The 17,595-nt window shown below is 43.3% G+C and overlaps 1 protein-coding gene across 1 annotated transcript in view; it reads right to left on the reverse strand.

Annotated features, from left to right (window-relative positions):
• Positions 1-17,595, reverse strand: part of LOC140463157 (cadherin-22-like) — an 852,306-nt gene that overhangs the window by 74,362 nt on the left and 760,349 nt on the right. Inside the window, exons 9-10 of the mRNA XM_072556924.1 lie at positions 3,806-3,927; positions 1,194-1,311 (exon numbers count right to left, since the gene is read on the reverse strand). Coding sequence (XP_072413025.1) covers positions 1,194-1,311; positions 3,806-3,927 — 240 coding nt within the window. The remainder of the gene's footprint in view (positions 1-1,193; positions 1,312-3,805; positions 3,928-17,595) is intronic.

The raw sequence follows: 17,595 nt of genomic DNA on the forward strand, positions 1-17,595 counted from the left end.
TAATCTTTAGTTTTTGATCAGTGCCACCTCTCCTTACAGGTAATGGCTGAATAGAGGACATATCTCTGTCCATTGAAAAGACAGCAACCAGAGGAGAGCCACCCTTTGGAGTCCCTTCGATGTGCAGGGTGTATTGGGAACAGGGATGAAATGAAGATTAAAAAGCTTGTGAATAGAATGATCAAATCCAGGATCATCATAAAAGCAAAATACTGTGGATGTCGGAAATCTGTAAAATAAACAGAAAGGTCTGGAGCAACACAGTAAGTCTGGCATTATCTGTGGAAAGATAAACAGAGTTAAACTTTCAAGTCCAATATGACTTTCTAAATCCATAAGAAGTAGAAACAGGAGTAGGCCATTTGGTTCCTCAAGCCTATTCTGCCATTCAATAGGATCATGACTGATCTGACAATCTTTATTTTCACTTTACTGCATTTTTGTGTAACCTTGATTCCTCACTGATCAAGAATCTATCTATCTCAGTCTTAAGCATACACATGAACTCTGCCTGCATTCTTCAGAATGTAGTTACATGTTTTTTAAACCTGTGAATGCATTCTTTTTGAACCAGACCTTTTACATCACACTAAACAATGCTGAATTTGGTGTAACAATGGGCTATTCAGGCCAGGTGGGATAGTTATTAAACTTCGCTAGTTATTATATAAGCGACTGCTTTACAGCGTTTTCATTCCACTACCTACAGTAACTATACTTAGGCCTTAAAGTTATGCACTGTGATGTAATTGTAAAACCACTTATTTTCTGCCTTGACTGAAATACTTGACCAAGGGACTTCAAATGAACATGTTAAATCTGCCTGTGACTCAATTGGTAGTAAGAATCACTGTCCTCTTTGACAATGACTGATTTTTCAATGTTGAATAATAGACTTACTGGAATTAAGCATCAGATATGAAGAATGGGTGATATTACTTTCAAAACACTGATATAATAACTCTGTCAAAACTCTTTGGGGTGAAAGTATGGCATACTGGAATAAATTTAACATTAGTCTTTCTCTGGATATAATGTTGAAGCAATTTGCCTCAAGGTTACATCTTATTTGCAATGTGGTACTGTGTACTGTTGTGGATACAAGTTTGAACCATATTCTTCTTGCCACTTGCACGCAATTCGCCTTTCAGGTTTGCTACCTCTTGTAAAGTGGGTTTGGGAGCAAGGTGTACCTTTGATATCCCAGAGGGTGAAATGGCGACTGTCAGCTGCTTCAGGAACCAATGTGAAGTAAAAGCGATGGCCGCCCTGCGGTTCATCCTTGTCCACCACGCTGACTGTATGGATCAGCTGTAACAAAGAACAAAGCGTCAAAGTCTGAGCTGTAGCAGTTCTTCCAGAGTGCCAACGATGTGGAACTCCGTCTGCTCGCAGGAATGCTGGCTTTCATCAATACAGTCCCCAACACCTCCACTGTCCCTGACTATCATGGGCAGCATTAACCATCTGCTATTACTGTGGAAATTAAATACACGGGCCCTGCTTACAACACGTTAAAGTGACCGATTATTGCAGAGTATTAAATAAGCTTCTGCAACTTTTGTTGTCGACGATAATTTGCATTTCTACAGCATCTTAATGTCATAAAATCTACCAAAGTGCTACACAGGAAAATTTCCCAACAAAAGTGGGCGGCACGGTGGCACAGTGGTTAGCACTGCTGCCTCACAGCGCCAGAGGCCTGGGTTCAATTCCCGCCTCAGGTGACTGACTGTGTGGAGTTTGCACACTCTCCCCGTGTTCGCGTGGGTTTCCTCTGGGTGCTCCGGTTTCCTCCCACACTCCAAACATGTGCAGGTTAGGTGAATTGACCATGGTAAGTTGCCCATAGTGTTAGGTAAAGGGGTAAATGTAGGGGAATGGGCCTGGGTGGGTTGCGCTTTGGTGGGTCGGTGTGGACTTGTTGGGCCGAAGGGCCTGTTTCCACACTGTAAGTAATCTACAAAAAAAAGCTGAGTTACGTGGAGAGATAGACAGGTTACTAGGAGCTACATTAAAGAGTAGGTCTTAAACAGTGCCTGCATATAAGAGAGGAAGAAGGGGTCAGAGAAGGAACTGTAAGACATACTGCCCAGGTAGCTGAAGGTACAGCCCCCAATGGTAGAACAATTAAAATTTGCACAATTCAATTAAAATACCTGAGAGGGTAATTGGAGGAGTGTCAATATTTTGGAGGGCTGCAGAGCTGGAGGAAGTTGCAGGCAGGGGCTATTGTAATGGGATTTGAAAGTAAGGATGAGCTCTTTAAACCTGAGGTGTTGTCACCACTGGGCCGAGGGATGAATGAGGCATCATACGTTCGGGGCCCGTACATGAGAATTTTGGATATACTCAGGTTTCATAAGAGAAGAGGAAATCTTGTGTCTGTTTCTTTTTAGGATCTCAGCAAGTCTAATTAGGTTAGTTTTAATGCTTGTCAGAGTTCACTTATTAGCTGGTACGTTGAGGATGTAGTGATCCCTATGAAATGAGCACATTATCAATTCTAGAGGGATACTATCAAACATAGAACAGTGTAGAGAGAATCTTACACTCTGGTAAGAAGGGATCTTTAATAATGGCAGTAGTACAAAGCCAAGTTCCAAAACCAATCCTGATGACCTACTCATTGATTGCAAACTCCACAACCCTTATATGATCCCACTTGTTTCCATTAGCACAAAAGATGGCGACCATCCAACATAGCTGTGTAATTACATTAACAGCAACATGACTTCCAAAGTTTATGGAGAAAGGCAGAAACAGGCTACTGAACTGGATGATCAACCATGACCATAGTGAATAGTAGAGCAGGCTCAAACGGCCTATTTCTTTTGTTTCTACACCTGGTGGGAATGGTACTCTCTTCCATCAACATGATCTCCAGGAGTTGTCAGCTCCTAAAGCATGTATGGAAACACTGTGATCTTCCAAACAAGTTGCTGCTGGAAACAGTCAGATATGAAACTGAGCAACTGTCTGTTACTCCAGAGATCTGAACATATCATCCACGTTCACAGTCACATTTCAATACTGAGGGAGCACTACATTGTTGGCAATGCTGTTTACGATATGATATTAAACTGAGCTACTGTCTCTTTTTTAAAGTAATATTTTTAAGAGAAACAGAGAATTTTGCCTTGTATTCTGGCCCTTAACTGTTACCACATTGTATGACTTTGATGTGTGCAAATTCCTTTCTGCTCTTCGGACACCACTATAGTGACTACACTTCAAAAGTATTTGTGAAGAAATGTGTCTTATTGTAAAACTCACAATATAAATGTACTTTTTAAAAAAAATTAAGTGATATAAGCAACCACCTCATAAATGTTTAACTTTAGCAGTTTGACTGAAAATGCCTCTCTCACTGCTCCAAGTATAGTGTGGCAGCACATATTGAGAAAGTCTACCCTCCCAGGTCTTAACTCTTCATCTTTAACAATTGCTGTCAGGAAACCTTTCAGTGGCAGAACTATCCTCTATGTGCTCTCAGTATGTAAATACCTGTATGAAAACTCTTGGGAAAAATCTTTATCGTGCTGCATTTGCATTAATTATGTTTTCAGCCTCTGCGAAAACCTTCAGTCAGCAAAACAAGCCTGGGAACTCAAAATGACTTGCATATTAGGCGGTTGTCAATGGGCCATTACCTCAAATACTTATTGATTCCCTGTTTATTGAAATCAATTGGATGGCTTTGCTTAATGAGGACCAGAGTTAGCTTGTATCAACTGATGACTTGTTCTAGGAGAAGATTTAGCTGATTGTATTAACCGAAAAATCCAATGAATATTGCATCTACCTGACCCGCTTTGGCATCTTCACAAATAGTAGCTTCGAATGGCATGGAAAGTTCTGGAGCATTATCATTGACATCCAGAATCCTGACACCGAGGGAGGCCTTGCTCACTTGGGAGTGGTCATCTACACAAAACACACCATCACGGAAACAGTTAGTTGAGGGTTATTTGAAGGAGAGAAGACAATACAACAGGATGACACTCAAGGCTTCTTGCACCTCTTTTGAAAGAACAGCATCAGTAGACTGACACCAAATTCCAATTTTTTTCCCTTGATGCTTTCAGGAGGATCAGCATCGACTTCATGATAAATCAATCATCCCTATACAAACAGGCTGGAGAGGTTCGATGTATGACAAGGATAGAGTTATTTCACGAGACAGAGATTCATTAATATTAATATTTACACATCCTTCCAACTCCTCTGGAGTAAACAAACTTTTATTGTTGCAATACATCACTACATTATTCTTAGCCCATATGTAAAATAAAATAAATAAGGAGTAGGACTGAGATTCCTGGCTGTGCTGTAGATTTATAAAGACATGGGCAGAATTTCAAACCACCTCTTGCTGGTGTTGCCTTGGGTACAAGAAGGTGGATGATTGAAAGTGGTGCTCTTGAATGATGACCGTTCATATTTGATTAACTCAAGATTACCATCAAGTATGCAATCACTGCAAAGATGATCAAATCACCTTCTTTGAAGTTTAGAAATTAGCTCAAATGAAATCAACTGCTTCTTTCTAACACAATATATGTTTTAAAATGATGTTGGAAATCTGAAACAAAAGAAAAACAGAAAATGTGGCAAATACTCATCAAATCTGGCAACATCTGTGCAGAGAAAGTGTACTGTGTTAGAATTTCAGATCAATGATCAATGATCAAGTTGTTGCAAAAGGACCACCCCAAACTGGTTTACTGGCCTTATTTAGTTAGAGACAAAAAAAACCTGCAGAAGGTGGAATCCAAAGTAGACAGGCAGGACGCTGGAAGAACACAGCAAGCCAGGCAGCACCAGGACTGAAGAAGGGTTACACCCGAAATGTCGACTTCTCCACATCCTGATGCTGCCTGGCTTGCTGTGCTCTCCCAGCCTCCGGCCTGTCTTATTTAGTTCGAGAGCTGTTGACTTGGTTCCATGCTAACCGGGGCAGAATGACTGCCAGCTAACACCCTCAAGGGTGGTGGGAGGGGTGAGGAAGTTAAATCAGGAGTTGAGCAAATAGTGGATAGAAGCAATCATGGAATGACAGAGAGGTTGGGAAGAATGCCAACTGAGTGACACGTTGATCTGGATTGGACTGCCTGAGAGCATGTGGAATCAAATGTAATTCTTTATGACTCTCCAACTGAATTTCAAACACATCAAAAGGAAAAGAAATAAAAACGCATCAGGGTCTTGGAGAAACAGTATGGAACAGGTAGCATCTGAGAGCAGGAAAATAGAGGCTCTACTCCTGATGAAGGACTTTTGCCCAAAACGTCAATGTTCTTGCTCCTCGGATGCTGCCTGACCTGCTGTGCTTTTCCAGCACCACTCTAATCTAGAATCTGGTTTCCAGCATCTGCAGTCCTTGTTTTTACCTTTGACGAAGCTCTGTTATGGGCTTAGCATAAGCTAATAGGCTGATTACTCTCCTTCTGTGATACAGAATTCTATAAGTTGCTTTTTTTTTAAAGGGGAAAGATTGGCAGCGCAGATTGGCAGCCCCAGAAACACGGTAGTAGGCGCTACCGGGACTGCACAAGAGAGCACAAGGGCTGCCACATGACTCAGAGTCGAAAGGTGTGGCGCTGAAAAAGCACAGCAGGTCAGGCAGCATCAAGGAGCAGGAGAGTCGATGTTTTGGGCAGGAATGCGGAGGGTGGGGTGTGGGTGTGGGGGAAAGGTAGCTGGAAAGGTGATAGGTCGATGCAGGTGGGGAAGGGGTAATTGTGGTAATTCGGTGGGGAGGGTGGAACGAATACGAGACAAAGAAGATGGACAGGTAATGCAGGTCAGAAGGCGGTGTCAAGTTGTAGGGTTGGGATGAAGTGGGGGGGGAGGGGAGATTTGGAATCTAGTGAAGTTGATGTTGATGTCATGTGGTTGAAGAGTCCCAAGATGGAAGATGCGGCAAGCTTCTTCCAGTTGTTGGGTGGCTTTGACTGGGCAGTGGAGATCGCTCAGGACTTGCATGCCCTTGGCGGTGTGGGAGGGGGAGTTGAAGTGGTCGGCCACAGGGTGGTAGGGTTGTTTGGTGCGTGTGTCCCAGAGCTGTGCCCTGAAACATGACAGGGCATTTCAGGGAACACCTCTGGGACACACGCACCAAATAACCCCACTGCCCTGTGGCTGACCACTTCAACTCCCCCTCCCACATGCAAGTCCTGAGCCTCTTCCACTACCCAATCAAAGACACCCGACAACTGGAGAAAGAACATCTCGTCTTTTGCCTTGAGACCCTTCAACCACACAGCATCAATGCTGACCTCAGTAGTTTCCAAGTCTTTCCTCCCCTGACCCCATCCTAGATATAACCCTCCAACTTGGCACCGCCATCTTGACCTGTCCATCTTCGCTCCCACCTATCCGCTCCACCTTCCCCACTGACCTATCAAATCTCCCACCTGTATTCACCTATTGCCTTCCGAGCAACCTTCGCCCCAGCACCACCTCCACCACCCCCTCCCATTTGTCTCTCAGCCCCCTTGCCCCCCATATTCCTGATGAAGGGCTTATGTTGAAACATCAACTCTCCTGCTCCTCTGATGCTGCCTGACCTGCTGTGCTTTTCCAGCGCCACACTTTTCAACTCTGACTCCCCAGCATCTGCAGTCCTCACTTTCTCCACATGACTCAGAGTCACTGGTTTTTTGAACAGGGAGATCTCAGGGCTCGGGGGAGTGGGTTGTGAAAGGGCAACTGGTGAGAAAGTAAGGTTGGGGTGTGGGGAGGGGGAGAGGACAGGGGGGATGTTATGCAGACATGGAGACATCTCACCGAGCCACACAGGGTCCCCCTGAAATGAGGCGTACCCCTTTCCTTCCCATCTCTTCTCATTAAGACATGAAGCGGCCTTTCAGTGTGACTATATGCATTTTCCTGGTCAATAGGCTCAGGAACAAACTTAGTTGACCTTTAATTATGTATTTTAATATTACAGGCGGCCTACTGATTTCAGCAGCCACCCACCTTGATTATTAGGAGGGTCAGTTCACACAGGTGGGAGAGCAGGTAACAGGCCAGCCACCTATTTTATGCGTTTCACCCCCTAAACCTGCGTAAAAACTGTGGCTCAAAATGTACTCACTCAGCAAGAAATGGATCCTGAACTTTCAAATCTATGAATCGTACACTCAGTGGTCATTAGATAACTAATAGCTCAGCTGCAGCCTTCAGAAACCTTTGTTGCATGTTTCAACATGGTCGTAACTCATCGCATAGCACTTAGACTCTTTTCGTACTAGCCTCACTGTCTCAGAATTGTGATCGTTCATTGTGCCCATGCTTCTGTTTAAACCACACTCAAGTACCATTGCTTCACGGGGAACAATTACATGGATGGATTTAGAAACAGCTAATGATTAAATTATAGGCAGATCGCTGTTCATGTGCAGTTGGTTTCACAGTTGTGAATTGGGAGTCTTGCCAATTTATCCTTATTATCCCATTCTTTACTGCACCCAAGTGTGACTGCTTCACAGTAAGGTGAAGGGCCGAGCTTGATGTCTGATCCTGGGAGAGCACACACTCAAAGGCTCCTGTGTCCTTCCCTATTGATGGTCAGTGATGGAGCTACTGTAGCTGATGAGCTGTCAGCCCTTTGGTTGTCTGGCAGTGTTTGACGGGTTAGGGATGTCACTATTTTTCACAAGGGTAACAGTACCAGAGGAAAACACAACACTGGCTGCCACTGTGAAGATGGACCCCCAGAATTTGGTATTCGCCAAACTTAGCTTGTCCAACTTTCACACTTTTGAAATCTAATGGTGAGTACATTCCAATAACAATAACATCCAACTGATTACTTCTACAGATTAATTTTGAACTTGGTGACTTTATACAGGTTTATAAAATCATGAAAGGTATAAACATGGTTAATGGCAGGTGTCTTTTTCCTCGGTTGGGGGATTTCAAGACTGGGGGCATTTTTAAGGCACATGAGGGGCAAATATTTTACACAGAGGGAGGTTTGCGTATGGAATGATCATCTGAGGAAGTGGTAGATGTGGATACAGATATAGTGTTTAAAAAACACTTAGGTATGTACATGAATCAGAAAGGTTTGTTGAGATATGGGAGCGGAGCTGGAAGGTGCGATTAGTTTAGTTTGGGACTATGTTCTGCATGGACTGGTTGGACCGAAAGGTCTGTTACTGTGATACAATTCTACAACTTTTCCCTCTAGACCTTTAACCAATAATTTTACATTTATGAATTTTGTGGTTATTGCTACACAAGAGAATAGTTTCCTTCTTATCTGCTTTTGTCAGAACCTTACCTCATCTTGCAAACTATCATCTTATGTTATGATTGCACTGAAAGATGGACAATCAATCTCCAAACATCCATCTGATTTCTATAACTGAAACATTAATGGCTGAAAGCATTTTTGCAAAGGAAAAGGTAATGATGCAAAAATGACCAGAACAATCAGCTTCCCATAGGTTATTCAGCTCAGAAAAGCTACAATAAACAAAAACAATTCTGAGCCAAAATTAACATTTTTTATTAGAATGTGATGGAACTCTGGTTTGTATTGACTGTTTTACATAAAGCTTCAAAGAGAAATTTCATGTACTGAGATGAACTGCATAAAACATGAATAATCTAGATTTGGGAGGGGAGGAGAGGTTGGGAAACACCAATGAGGCCACGTACAGGAACACATAAATGATCTGTTTTTCAATTGCCTACTTTGGTAGCCATACTGAGCATGACACAATGGATTCCTAACAGTAGAACTGGAAAACACTGTCTCTCCCTGTTTTCACTCAGCCTTTTAAAAGGCAACACCCATGGATAAGGCACTTTAGAAAATTATTTATTTAACAAGAACTCAATGTCCTGCATCATTTCCTACAAGATATCAGTTCAACAATTATGGTTACAGATTAAAAACTAGTAACTCTACTGGAATAGCTTGGCGAGGGGAATGACAAGTTCTGGAGCGTAAGTCTTCAGCACTATTGACATAATGTTGCTAGGGTCCACAGTTTTTGTCATACCCAGTACCTCCGACTGTTTCTTGTCATTAATGTTCTTTAGGGAAGGAAACTGACATCCTTACTTGGTCTGGCCTACAAGTGACTCCAGCACCACAGTAATGTGATTGACTCTTAATTGTCCTCTGGGCTGTTAGGGACAGGCCATAAATGCTGGCCTAGCCAGTGACACCCTCATACCTCTAAATTAATTGAAACAAAAATCACATGGAGTGAATCAAATTGGCTGAAAACTGGTATTTCTGATGTCGCAAATCACGACAGATAATAAATGTCCTCTTCTTTTCACTCAAGAAACCTTTTAAACATGTACCTTATGTGATTCTAGTGAGCTAGCATTTTTATTGGAGTCATGTGTAGCTGAGTGATAAAAGGAATTCAAATCATTGTGATGGATATGCGAAAAGAGCAGAGTCATAATCTCTCATCTGGTCAGAACATGCGTCGCCCCATTCCTTCTCTGTGCCAGGGAAAACTATCTTGATGTTTTCAAAATCTCTTCACAGCTGAACTCCTTTAACCTTGTGGAACTTCTGTACCCTTTCTCAAGCCTTTACATATTTTGCTGAAGTTTAATGCCCAGAAATATCCATAATACCCCAACTGATTAACCCATGATTTAGCAATGGGAATAGCAACCATAACATTGCTTTTATATTCAACATTTCTAGTTGCAAACTCAAATCACCCAGACACTTTACCCATTCAGATAGCAATGATAGTTTACAGAAGAATGTGAGTTAAATCTTGGAACTGCTTGTACTCAATTTTACAGTAAGTATAACTAAGCACAGTTTGTTTATAAATTTTGAGAAGTTCATATTTGTGTCTTTTCCTAAGGTGCTATATTATACAGGTTCATAGCAATTATGCTCATTGTTAGAGATCATCACGAATGATTTCAGCTGATGTTAATGCAGGAACCTAGAGGTGAACTCTTGGTAAGGTCTGTCTCTGTAAGTCGAATAAATAGTCAATAAATTATCATTTGTTTGCACCTGCCTTGGCTCCAGCTCTCTTCTAGCAAAGGCGCCCAGAACCTGGATGTGATAGGAACACAAATTTCAGTCTGATAAAGACATTGGCCGAGATTTGGCTGGTCCCAGAAAGAATTGGGAGAGTATGAGACAAGGGTGTCACACCAGGAAGGTTCCTCTGACAGAGACAAGCTGCGGAGGGTGGATTCCAGGAGGCAAGAATAACAGTGGCTCGGGTGTTGGCCAACAGGACACAGTGGTATCAATTTAAATAACTAAAGGGCTGCTTTGGCAGTGGCAGGGTACCTCCCCATGAACCTACTTCCACAACCAACACAACTGGAGGCTATCCACATCATGGGTACAACTTCACACTGGGATTTCTCATGGGGGGTGGGGTGGTGGGTGGACGGGTGAGGCAGAGCTGGAGACTGCACAACAGAAGTCTCCATGTTGGACCCCAGTTAAAATAAAAAATCAGCTCGCACCCCCCTCGTCCCCCCGCGTAAAGGTGCCTCATCACGCTCACACCCTGGGATACTCTTTGCAGCTTCAGTTATCTCTCCTGGTGGTACTGCTGAGCTGCTGTCTCTCTGACTGGGCTAATCACTTGTAAGGCCTGTCTATATTCCTTCATTGGATTAGTGGTGCTGGAAGAGCACAGCAGTTCAGGCAGCATCCAACGAGCAGCGAAATCGACGTTTCGGGCAAAAGCCCTCGTTGGATGCTGCCTGAACTGCTGTGCTCTTCCAGCACCACTAATCCAGTATTTGCTTTCCAGCATCTGCAGTTATTGTTTTTACCTCTTATATTCCTTCATTAGCCACCCCTCCTCTCTTTCTCCTTCAATGCACAGCAATAAACACATTGCTTCTTCACTTCCTCTCGCACCCTCCTACTCAACCTGTGCAACTGTGTCACAGGCAATACATTTCAAAGTGGGAAGTTTGTGGGCGGCACGGTGGCACAGTGGTTAGCACTGATACCTCACAGCGCCTGAGACCCGGGTTCAATTCCTGCCTCAGGCGACTGACTGTGTGGAGTTTGCACATTCTCCCTGTGTCTGCGTAGGTTTCCTCCGGGTGCTCCGGTTTCCTCCCATAGTCACAAGGATGTGCAGGTCAGGTGAATTGGCCATGCTAAATTGCCCGTAGTGTTAGGTAAGGGGTAAGTGTAGGGGCATGGGTGGGTTGATCTTCGGCGGGTCGGTGTGGACTTGTTGGGCCGAAGGGCCTGTTTCCACACTGTCATGTAATCTAATCATTTTGACAAAACTGAGGCTACTTCTGTTTTTGTCTCTTAATTTTATCAACCAAGTTCTTGTGGCACCATCTCAAACAACGTCTGAAAATCCATTAGGTGTGGTCGGAGTATCTTTCATCAATACAATTGATTATTTATTCAAAGTTCTTGTGTAAGTCAATGGCAGCTGTTTTTAATCAAGCTATGTCTTTCAAGGGACTATTAATTTAATCATTTGTTACCGACTTTGGCACCTCACTAACATTCCGCTGACTGCTCCATATGTGCAGTTTTCCTGCCCTTCCACAGGACATTTCTAGAACCTCCGAGCAAGCTACTGCTCAATTATCTCCACCATTGCTTCGTCCAGCCTTTAATTTTGATACATTCATGATCCTGAACTATCTATCTCTTTGGAGGAGAAAGTGAGGACTGCAGATGCTGGAGGTCAGAGCTGAAAATGTGTTGCTGGAAAAGCGCAGCAGGTCAGGCAGCATCCAAGGAGCAGGAGAATCGACGTTTCGGGCATCAGCCCTTCTTCAGGAATGAGGAAAGTGTGTCCAGCAAGCTAAGATAAAAGGTAGGGAGGAAGGACTTGGGGGAGGGGCACTGGAAATGCAATAGGTGGACGGAGGTCAAGGCGAGGGTGATAGGCGGAATGGGGGTGGGGGCGTAGAGGTCAGGAAGAAGATTGCAGGTTAGGAAGGCGGTGCTGAGTTCGAGGGATTTGACTGAGACAAGGTGGACGGAGGGGAAATGAGGAAACTGGAGAAATATGAGTTCATCCCTTGTGGTTGGAGGGTTCCTAGGCGGAAGATGAGGCACTCTTCCTCCAACCATCGTGTTGCTATGATCTGGCGATGGAGGAGTCCAAGGACCTGCATGTCCTTGGTGGAGTGGGAAGGGGAGTTGAAGTCTTGAGCCACGGGGTGGTTGGGTTGGTTGGTCTGGGTGTCCCAGAGGTGTTCTCTGAAACGTTCTGCAAGTAGGCGGCCTGTCTCCCCAATATAAAGGAGGCCACATCGGGGTGCAGCGGATGCAATGTGTGTGGTGGTGCAGGTGAATTTGTGGTGGATATGGAAGGATCCCTTGGGGCCTTGGAGGGAAGTGAGGGGGGAGGTGTGGGCGCAAGTATGCATTCCTTGCGGTTGCAGGGGAAGGTGCCGGGAGTGGAGGTTGGGTTGGTGGGGAGTGTGGACCTGACGAGGGAGTCACGGACGGAGTGGTCATTTCGGAACGCTGATGGGGAGGGGAGGGAAATATATCCCTGGTGGTGGGGTCCGTTTGGAGGTGGCAGAAATGACGATGGATGATACGCTGTATATGGAGGTTGGTGGGGTGGTAGGTGAGGATCAGTGGGATTCTGTCCTGGTGGCGATTGGAGGGGCGGGGCTCAAGGGCAGAGGAGCGGGAAGTGAAGGAGATGAGGTGGAGAGCATCGTCGACCACGTCTGGGGGGAAATTGCAGTCTTTGAAGAAGGAGGCCATCTGGGTTGTTCGGTATTGGAACTGGTCCCCCTGGGAGCAGATGTGGTGGAGACAAAGGAATTGGGAATATGGGATGGTGTTTTTACAGGGGGAAGGGTGGGAGGTGGTGTAATCTAGGTAGCTGTGGGAGTCGGTCGGTTTATGGTAAATGTCCGTGTTGATTCAGTCGCTCGAGATAGAAATGGAGAGGTCTAGGAAGGGGAGGGAGGAGTCTGAGACAGTCCAGGTAAATTTGAGGTCGGGGTGGAAGGTGTTGGTAAAGTGGATGAACTGTTCAACCTCCTCATGGGAGCACGAGGCAGTGTCGATACAGTCTCTATTTATCTCTCTGCCATTTTTCAGTATTTCTTTCTACTTTCTCATCATATTCTTCTGAAACATTTTCGGTTTCTCTCTATTTTGGTTGAATTGCCTAATTTTCTTTAATGATGCTAACCCCAACCCTAACCCTAACCCTAACCCATCCCTAGATCAATCACGTGCATTGCTTACTTGTGGGAAGACATAGTGAAATTACTTGGGTTTAGCATTCCCGTTGTTTTCTGCCAAGTTGTTGACTTAATTATTTCTCAATGAGTTTGCTTTTTTTATGTTCTGAATTATTTGCTTTTTTAAAAAACTGGTTCAGTACTGCATTTGGTGAATGATGCGCAGTTTTACACCCCATAACTCAAGAAGGATGCCCTGACCCTGGAGTGTGTTCAGAGCAGGTTCACGAGAATGGTCCCAGGAATGAAAGGCTTAACATATGTGGAAAGTTTGAAGACTCTGGGTTTATACTTGGTGGAGTTTAGAAGGATGGAGGTGGGGGGGGAGGAGATCTAATTGAAACTTAAAGATTACTGAATGGCCTGGACAGAGTGGATGTTGGGAAGATGTTTCCATTGGGAGGAGATATTAGGACCCATGAGCATAGCCTTAGAGTAAAGGGAAGACCTCTTAGAATGGAGATGAGGAGAAACTTCTTCAGCTGGAGAGTGGTGAATCTATGGAATTCATTGCCACAGAAGCCAGGTTACTGAGTATATTTAAGGCTGAGATAGAAAGATTCCTGAGTATCAACATGATCAAGGATTGCAGGGAGAACATGGGAAAATGAGGTTGAGAAACTTATCAGCCATGATTGAACGACAGAGCTGGGTCGATGGGCTGAATGGCCTAATTTCTGCTTCTCTGTCTTATGGTCTATATTTTAACCATTTTCAGTTCTTTCTCTTTTGAAATATTTTAATCAAGCATGTTTAAACTTCAAAAATATACTTCATTCATAAAAATCTTTTAATATGCACACACAGTCACTGAAGAAGTTTGGTTCTGTACAGTAGCATATGAAGGTTCAAGCAAGCATTGGGGTTTGACTCCATCCAGCAAAGAAATCAAAGGCAGTTTTTACTTGTACAAGATTATATTTACATATATATGAGGCAGTAGCAGAGTCCAATAACTGAACGGAATCCCATTTAACTTCAACAGAAAGACCTCATGTCTTTCCCCTCTGTGCCTTGGTGGCAGCTGCACACACTCCTGGACCTTGGAATGTGTCAGTCTACAACACTCAGTCATTGGTTGGTTTTGACTGCAATGATTCAAGAATATGGGTCATCAACACCTTCACAAAGGCAATGTTAGCCTGTTCAGTGACTCTCCCTGTTACAATTAAAGTTACATAGTTATTACCTTTGCATTATCTTCCCTGTCCCACTTCACCCTTGAGAACTACAGTGGTAGCACCTTTAACCTCATCCTTATTAAAGTAAAAATAGTGCACAAACTCCACATTCTTAAGAGGACAGGTTGTATAAACTTGTTCTTATTCCCTGAAATATAAAAGACTGAAGGGTGACCCAGTCAAGGTTTTTCACAACGTTAAAAATAGTGCGTTTTGAGAAGATTTGTAGCTCAGGTTGAGGTTCTGGATGTAGGTTTGCTCGGGTAGATACAGACAAGCAATTTCCTCTGCTGAGGTAGTGAATGCAGAACGGAAACTTAAAATGAGAGCTGGGCCAGTCAGGAATGAAATCAGGAAGCATTTGTTTTCACGCAGTGGGGAGCAGAAATCTCTGCCCCTAATGGCTACGGATGCTGAGTCAATTAGAGCTTTCAAGGCTGAGATCAATCGGCTTTATGAGATGAGGGTATCATGGGATATACAGAGGATATAAACAAAGTGAAGATAGAAACTAGCCATGACCTAATTGAATAGTGCAGTGTGCTTGAGGGGTTGAATGGCCGAATCCTGTTTCTATGTTTACATTTGTAAATTATCTTTAACCCATTATTTTTGGGTAGTTTAAGCCACATGCCTCTTTTTGCCATATTATTTGAATGGCAGCATATCTCGTTTCCATTCTTCAAACCGTAATGAAGTCACAGGACAATAACAGAACCCATCTCAATCCCCAAAATTTAACTATTCCCTGCAGTATTGCTGTGTTTGAATGTTGAAAAAATGTCCTTGGGTAATATTGCCATCACTCTGTTTCTCCTAATTTCTCCATCTGAATATTATGTAACCAGCAACGCTCAATTCTGAGCAAGTCTCAGCCACATTCCTGTTAAGATGCAATTAAAACAGAAAATTTGAGAAAGCATTGCAGGCCAGAGGGTATCAGTAGAGAGCAAAGCAGAATTAATATTTAAGGACCATAACCTTTCAATCAGAATTGTTAATATAGGTATTATTACTCTTTGGCTTTATGTGGCCTTCGCAATTCAAATTTATTTCAAATACTTTGTCCATTGTCTTCCTAAAGCTTAAATATCGTAATCTCTTAAATCACCTATTAAGCTTATTAATCCTTTCTCCAACAATGTGTTTCATTATTATTTCCACTTTGAGGCCTTCCCATATCCCTTTCTGCTTTTGCTTTAATTTCTGCTTCATTTAATCTTTGTCTTTTCTTCCCTGAACTAATATGATTGAATCTTGCATTCTTCCCCAAATCTTTCTAAATTCATTCAAAGCGTATGAGCATCACAGATAATGCCAGCATTTATACCAGCTTATAAACCCCTTGAGAAGATGCCGGTGAGTTGCCTTTTTGAATCACTGCGGCCCATGAGGTATTTACACTCCCACAGTGCTACTAATGAGGGGGTTCCAGGATTTTGACCCAGTTACACTGAGGAAACGGTGACATAGCTCCAAGTCAGATGGTGAGTGGCCAGGAGGTGAACTTTCAGTGTTCTCATGTACCTGCTGTCCCTGTCCTTCCAGATCGTACAGGTTGTGGGTGTAACTCCAACAAAGTTCAGGAAACTCAACATCGTTCAGAACAAATCACACATAGTGGCAGCTGTGTGCATCATATAAAAGGTGTGTTACACTAACTCATCAAGGCTCCTCTACCTAATTGTTCTTGACCATAGGGAAAAGCCAGTAGTGTACTATTAAACGCCTGACATACAAGAGGCAATGCATTGGACTTGTTGGCTCTCCCAGCCTGCTAGGTGGGACTTGTGTTGTCTCCACAAATTTCTTATCCTAATGTGGATAAGAAAGAAACAGTTCTCTCTACTGGGGAAGAGTGTAACTGGAGGCCATTAACACGAGATAGTCATCAAATAATCCAGTCAGAACTTCAGAAGGAGCTTCCTTACCCATATAGTGGTGAGAATGTGGAGCACACTACCAGCAAATAGTATAGGTGTATTTAAAGGGAAATTGGACAGCATATGAGGGAGAGGGCAATAGAGGATAATATCCATAGATCTAAATGAGAAAAGATGGAGAAGTCATTGAGGTGAAACATAAACACTGCTAGGGACTGGTTGGGGCTGTTTCTGTGCAGTATGTCCAATGTAATCCTATACAATTACTTTGCTCGTGAATTCAGTGTCATTATACCTGTGGTGTCCACCCTGGTCCAACACTGGCACCTCCAAATCATGTTTGCCAGTGAGGACACTAATCTTAACATAGTCAATGCTAAAAAGAACTGCTGCTATTTTCCTGAACAGCTAAATCTGCTATCCAAGCAATGTAATTACCTCTCTACTTTGACAGTTCTTTGCACCAATGTGACTAAAGAAAATTCACACTCATGATTCTTGCTTTAAAATCTAACCCTGACATCCTAAAGCTCACGCTGAAGATCCTCATTTCTGCTTTCTCCGATATCATTTGATCCTGCATGAAATGGTAGTGGTATTATATCACTGGACTGTTAATCCAGAGACTGAGATAATGCTCTCGGGACTTGGTTTCAAATCTTGCCACAGCATATGGTGGAATTTGGATTTAATAAAATAGAAGGAAGGGTCTAATGATGACCATGACTCCATTGTTGGCAAAATGCAATCTGGGTTCCTTAGGGAAGGAAGCTGCCTTCCTTACCTGGTCTGGCCTACATGTGACTCCAAGCCCATAGTAATGTGGTTGACTCTTAACTGCCCTCTTGGCTATTATGGATGGGCAATAAATGCTGCCCTAGCCAGCAACACCCTCATTCTGTGAAGGAATAAAGGAAAATAGTACAAGGACTTTTCTTTGTCGAAAGCCTTTTACCCCGATCTCATTATACCTGTGGTGGATGTTAAGGCCCATGATTGTCTTGATATATTCTCAAAGTCCTGAATGCTTGATGTGGTTTGGGGATGCGCCCCTCACTAACTATGATCATGGTTTCTGAGCTTGAGGAATCATTTGCAATGTACTGTTAAGTCTAGGAATGCTGAGCTGAGCTGAGCTGAAAGGTTATCCAATCTTTTGTGAAACATGATTAATGATACAAAAACTCCTCTCTATCCTCATGACTGTGGAGCCCTGTATAACCACCAATTCACATCCCACAGTCTAAGAATCAGATACTCTTGTTACTCTGCCTCATGGTAGTCCTCACACAAGATTAAAAGCTCACAAATAGCCTGTA

Source organism: Chiloscyllium punctatum, chromosome 37 (genome assembly GCF_047496795.1).
Source record: "Chiloscyllium punctatum isolate Juve2018m chromosome 37, sChiPun1.3, whole genome shotgun sequence".
Classification (NCBI taxonomy): domain Eukaryota; kingdom Metazoa; phylum Chordata; class Chondrichthyes; order Orectolobiformes; family Hemiscylliidae; genus Chiloscyllium; species Chiloscyllium punctatum.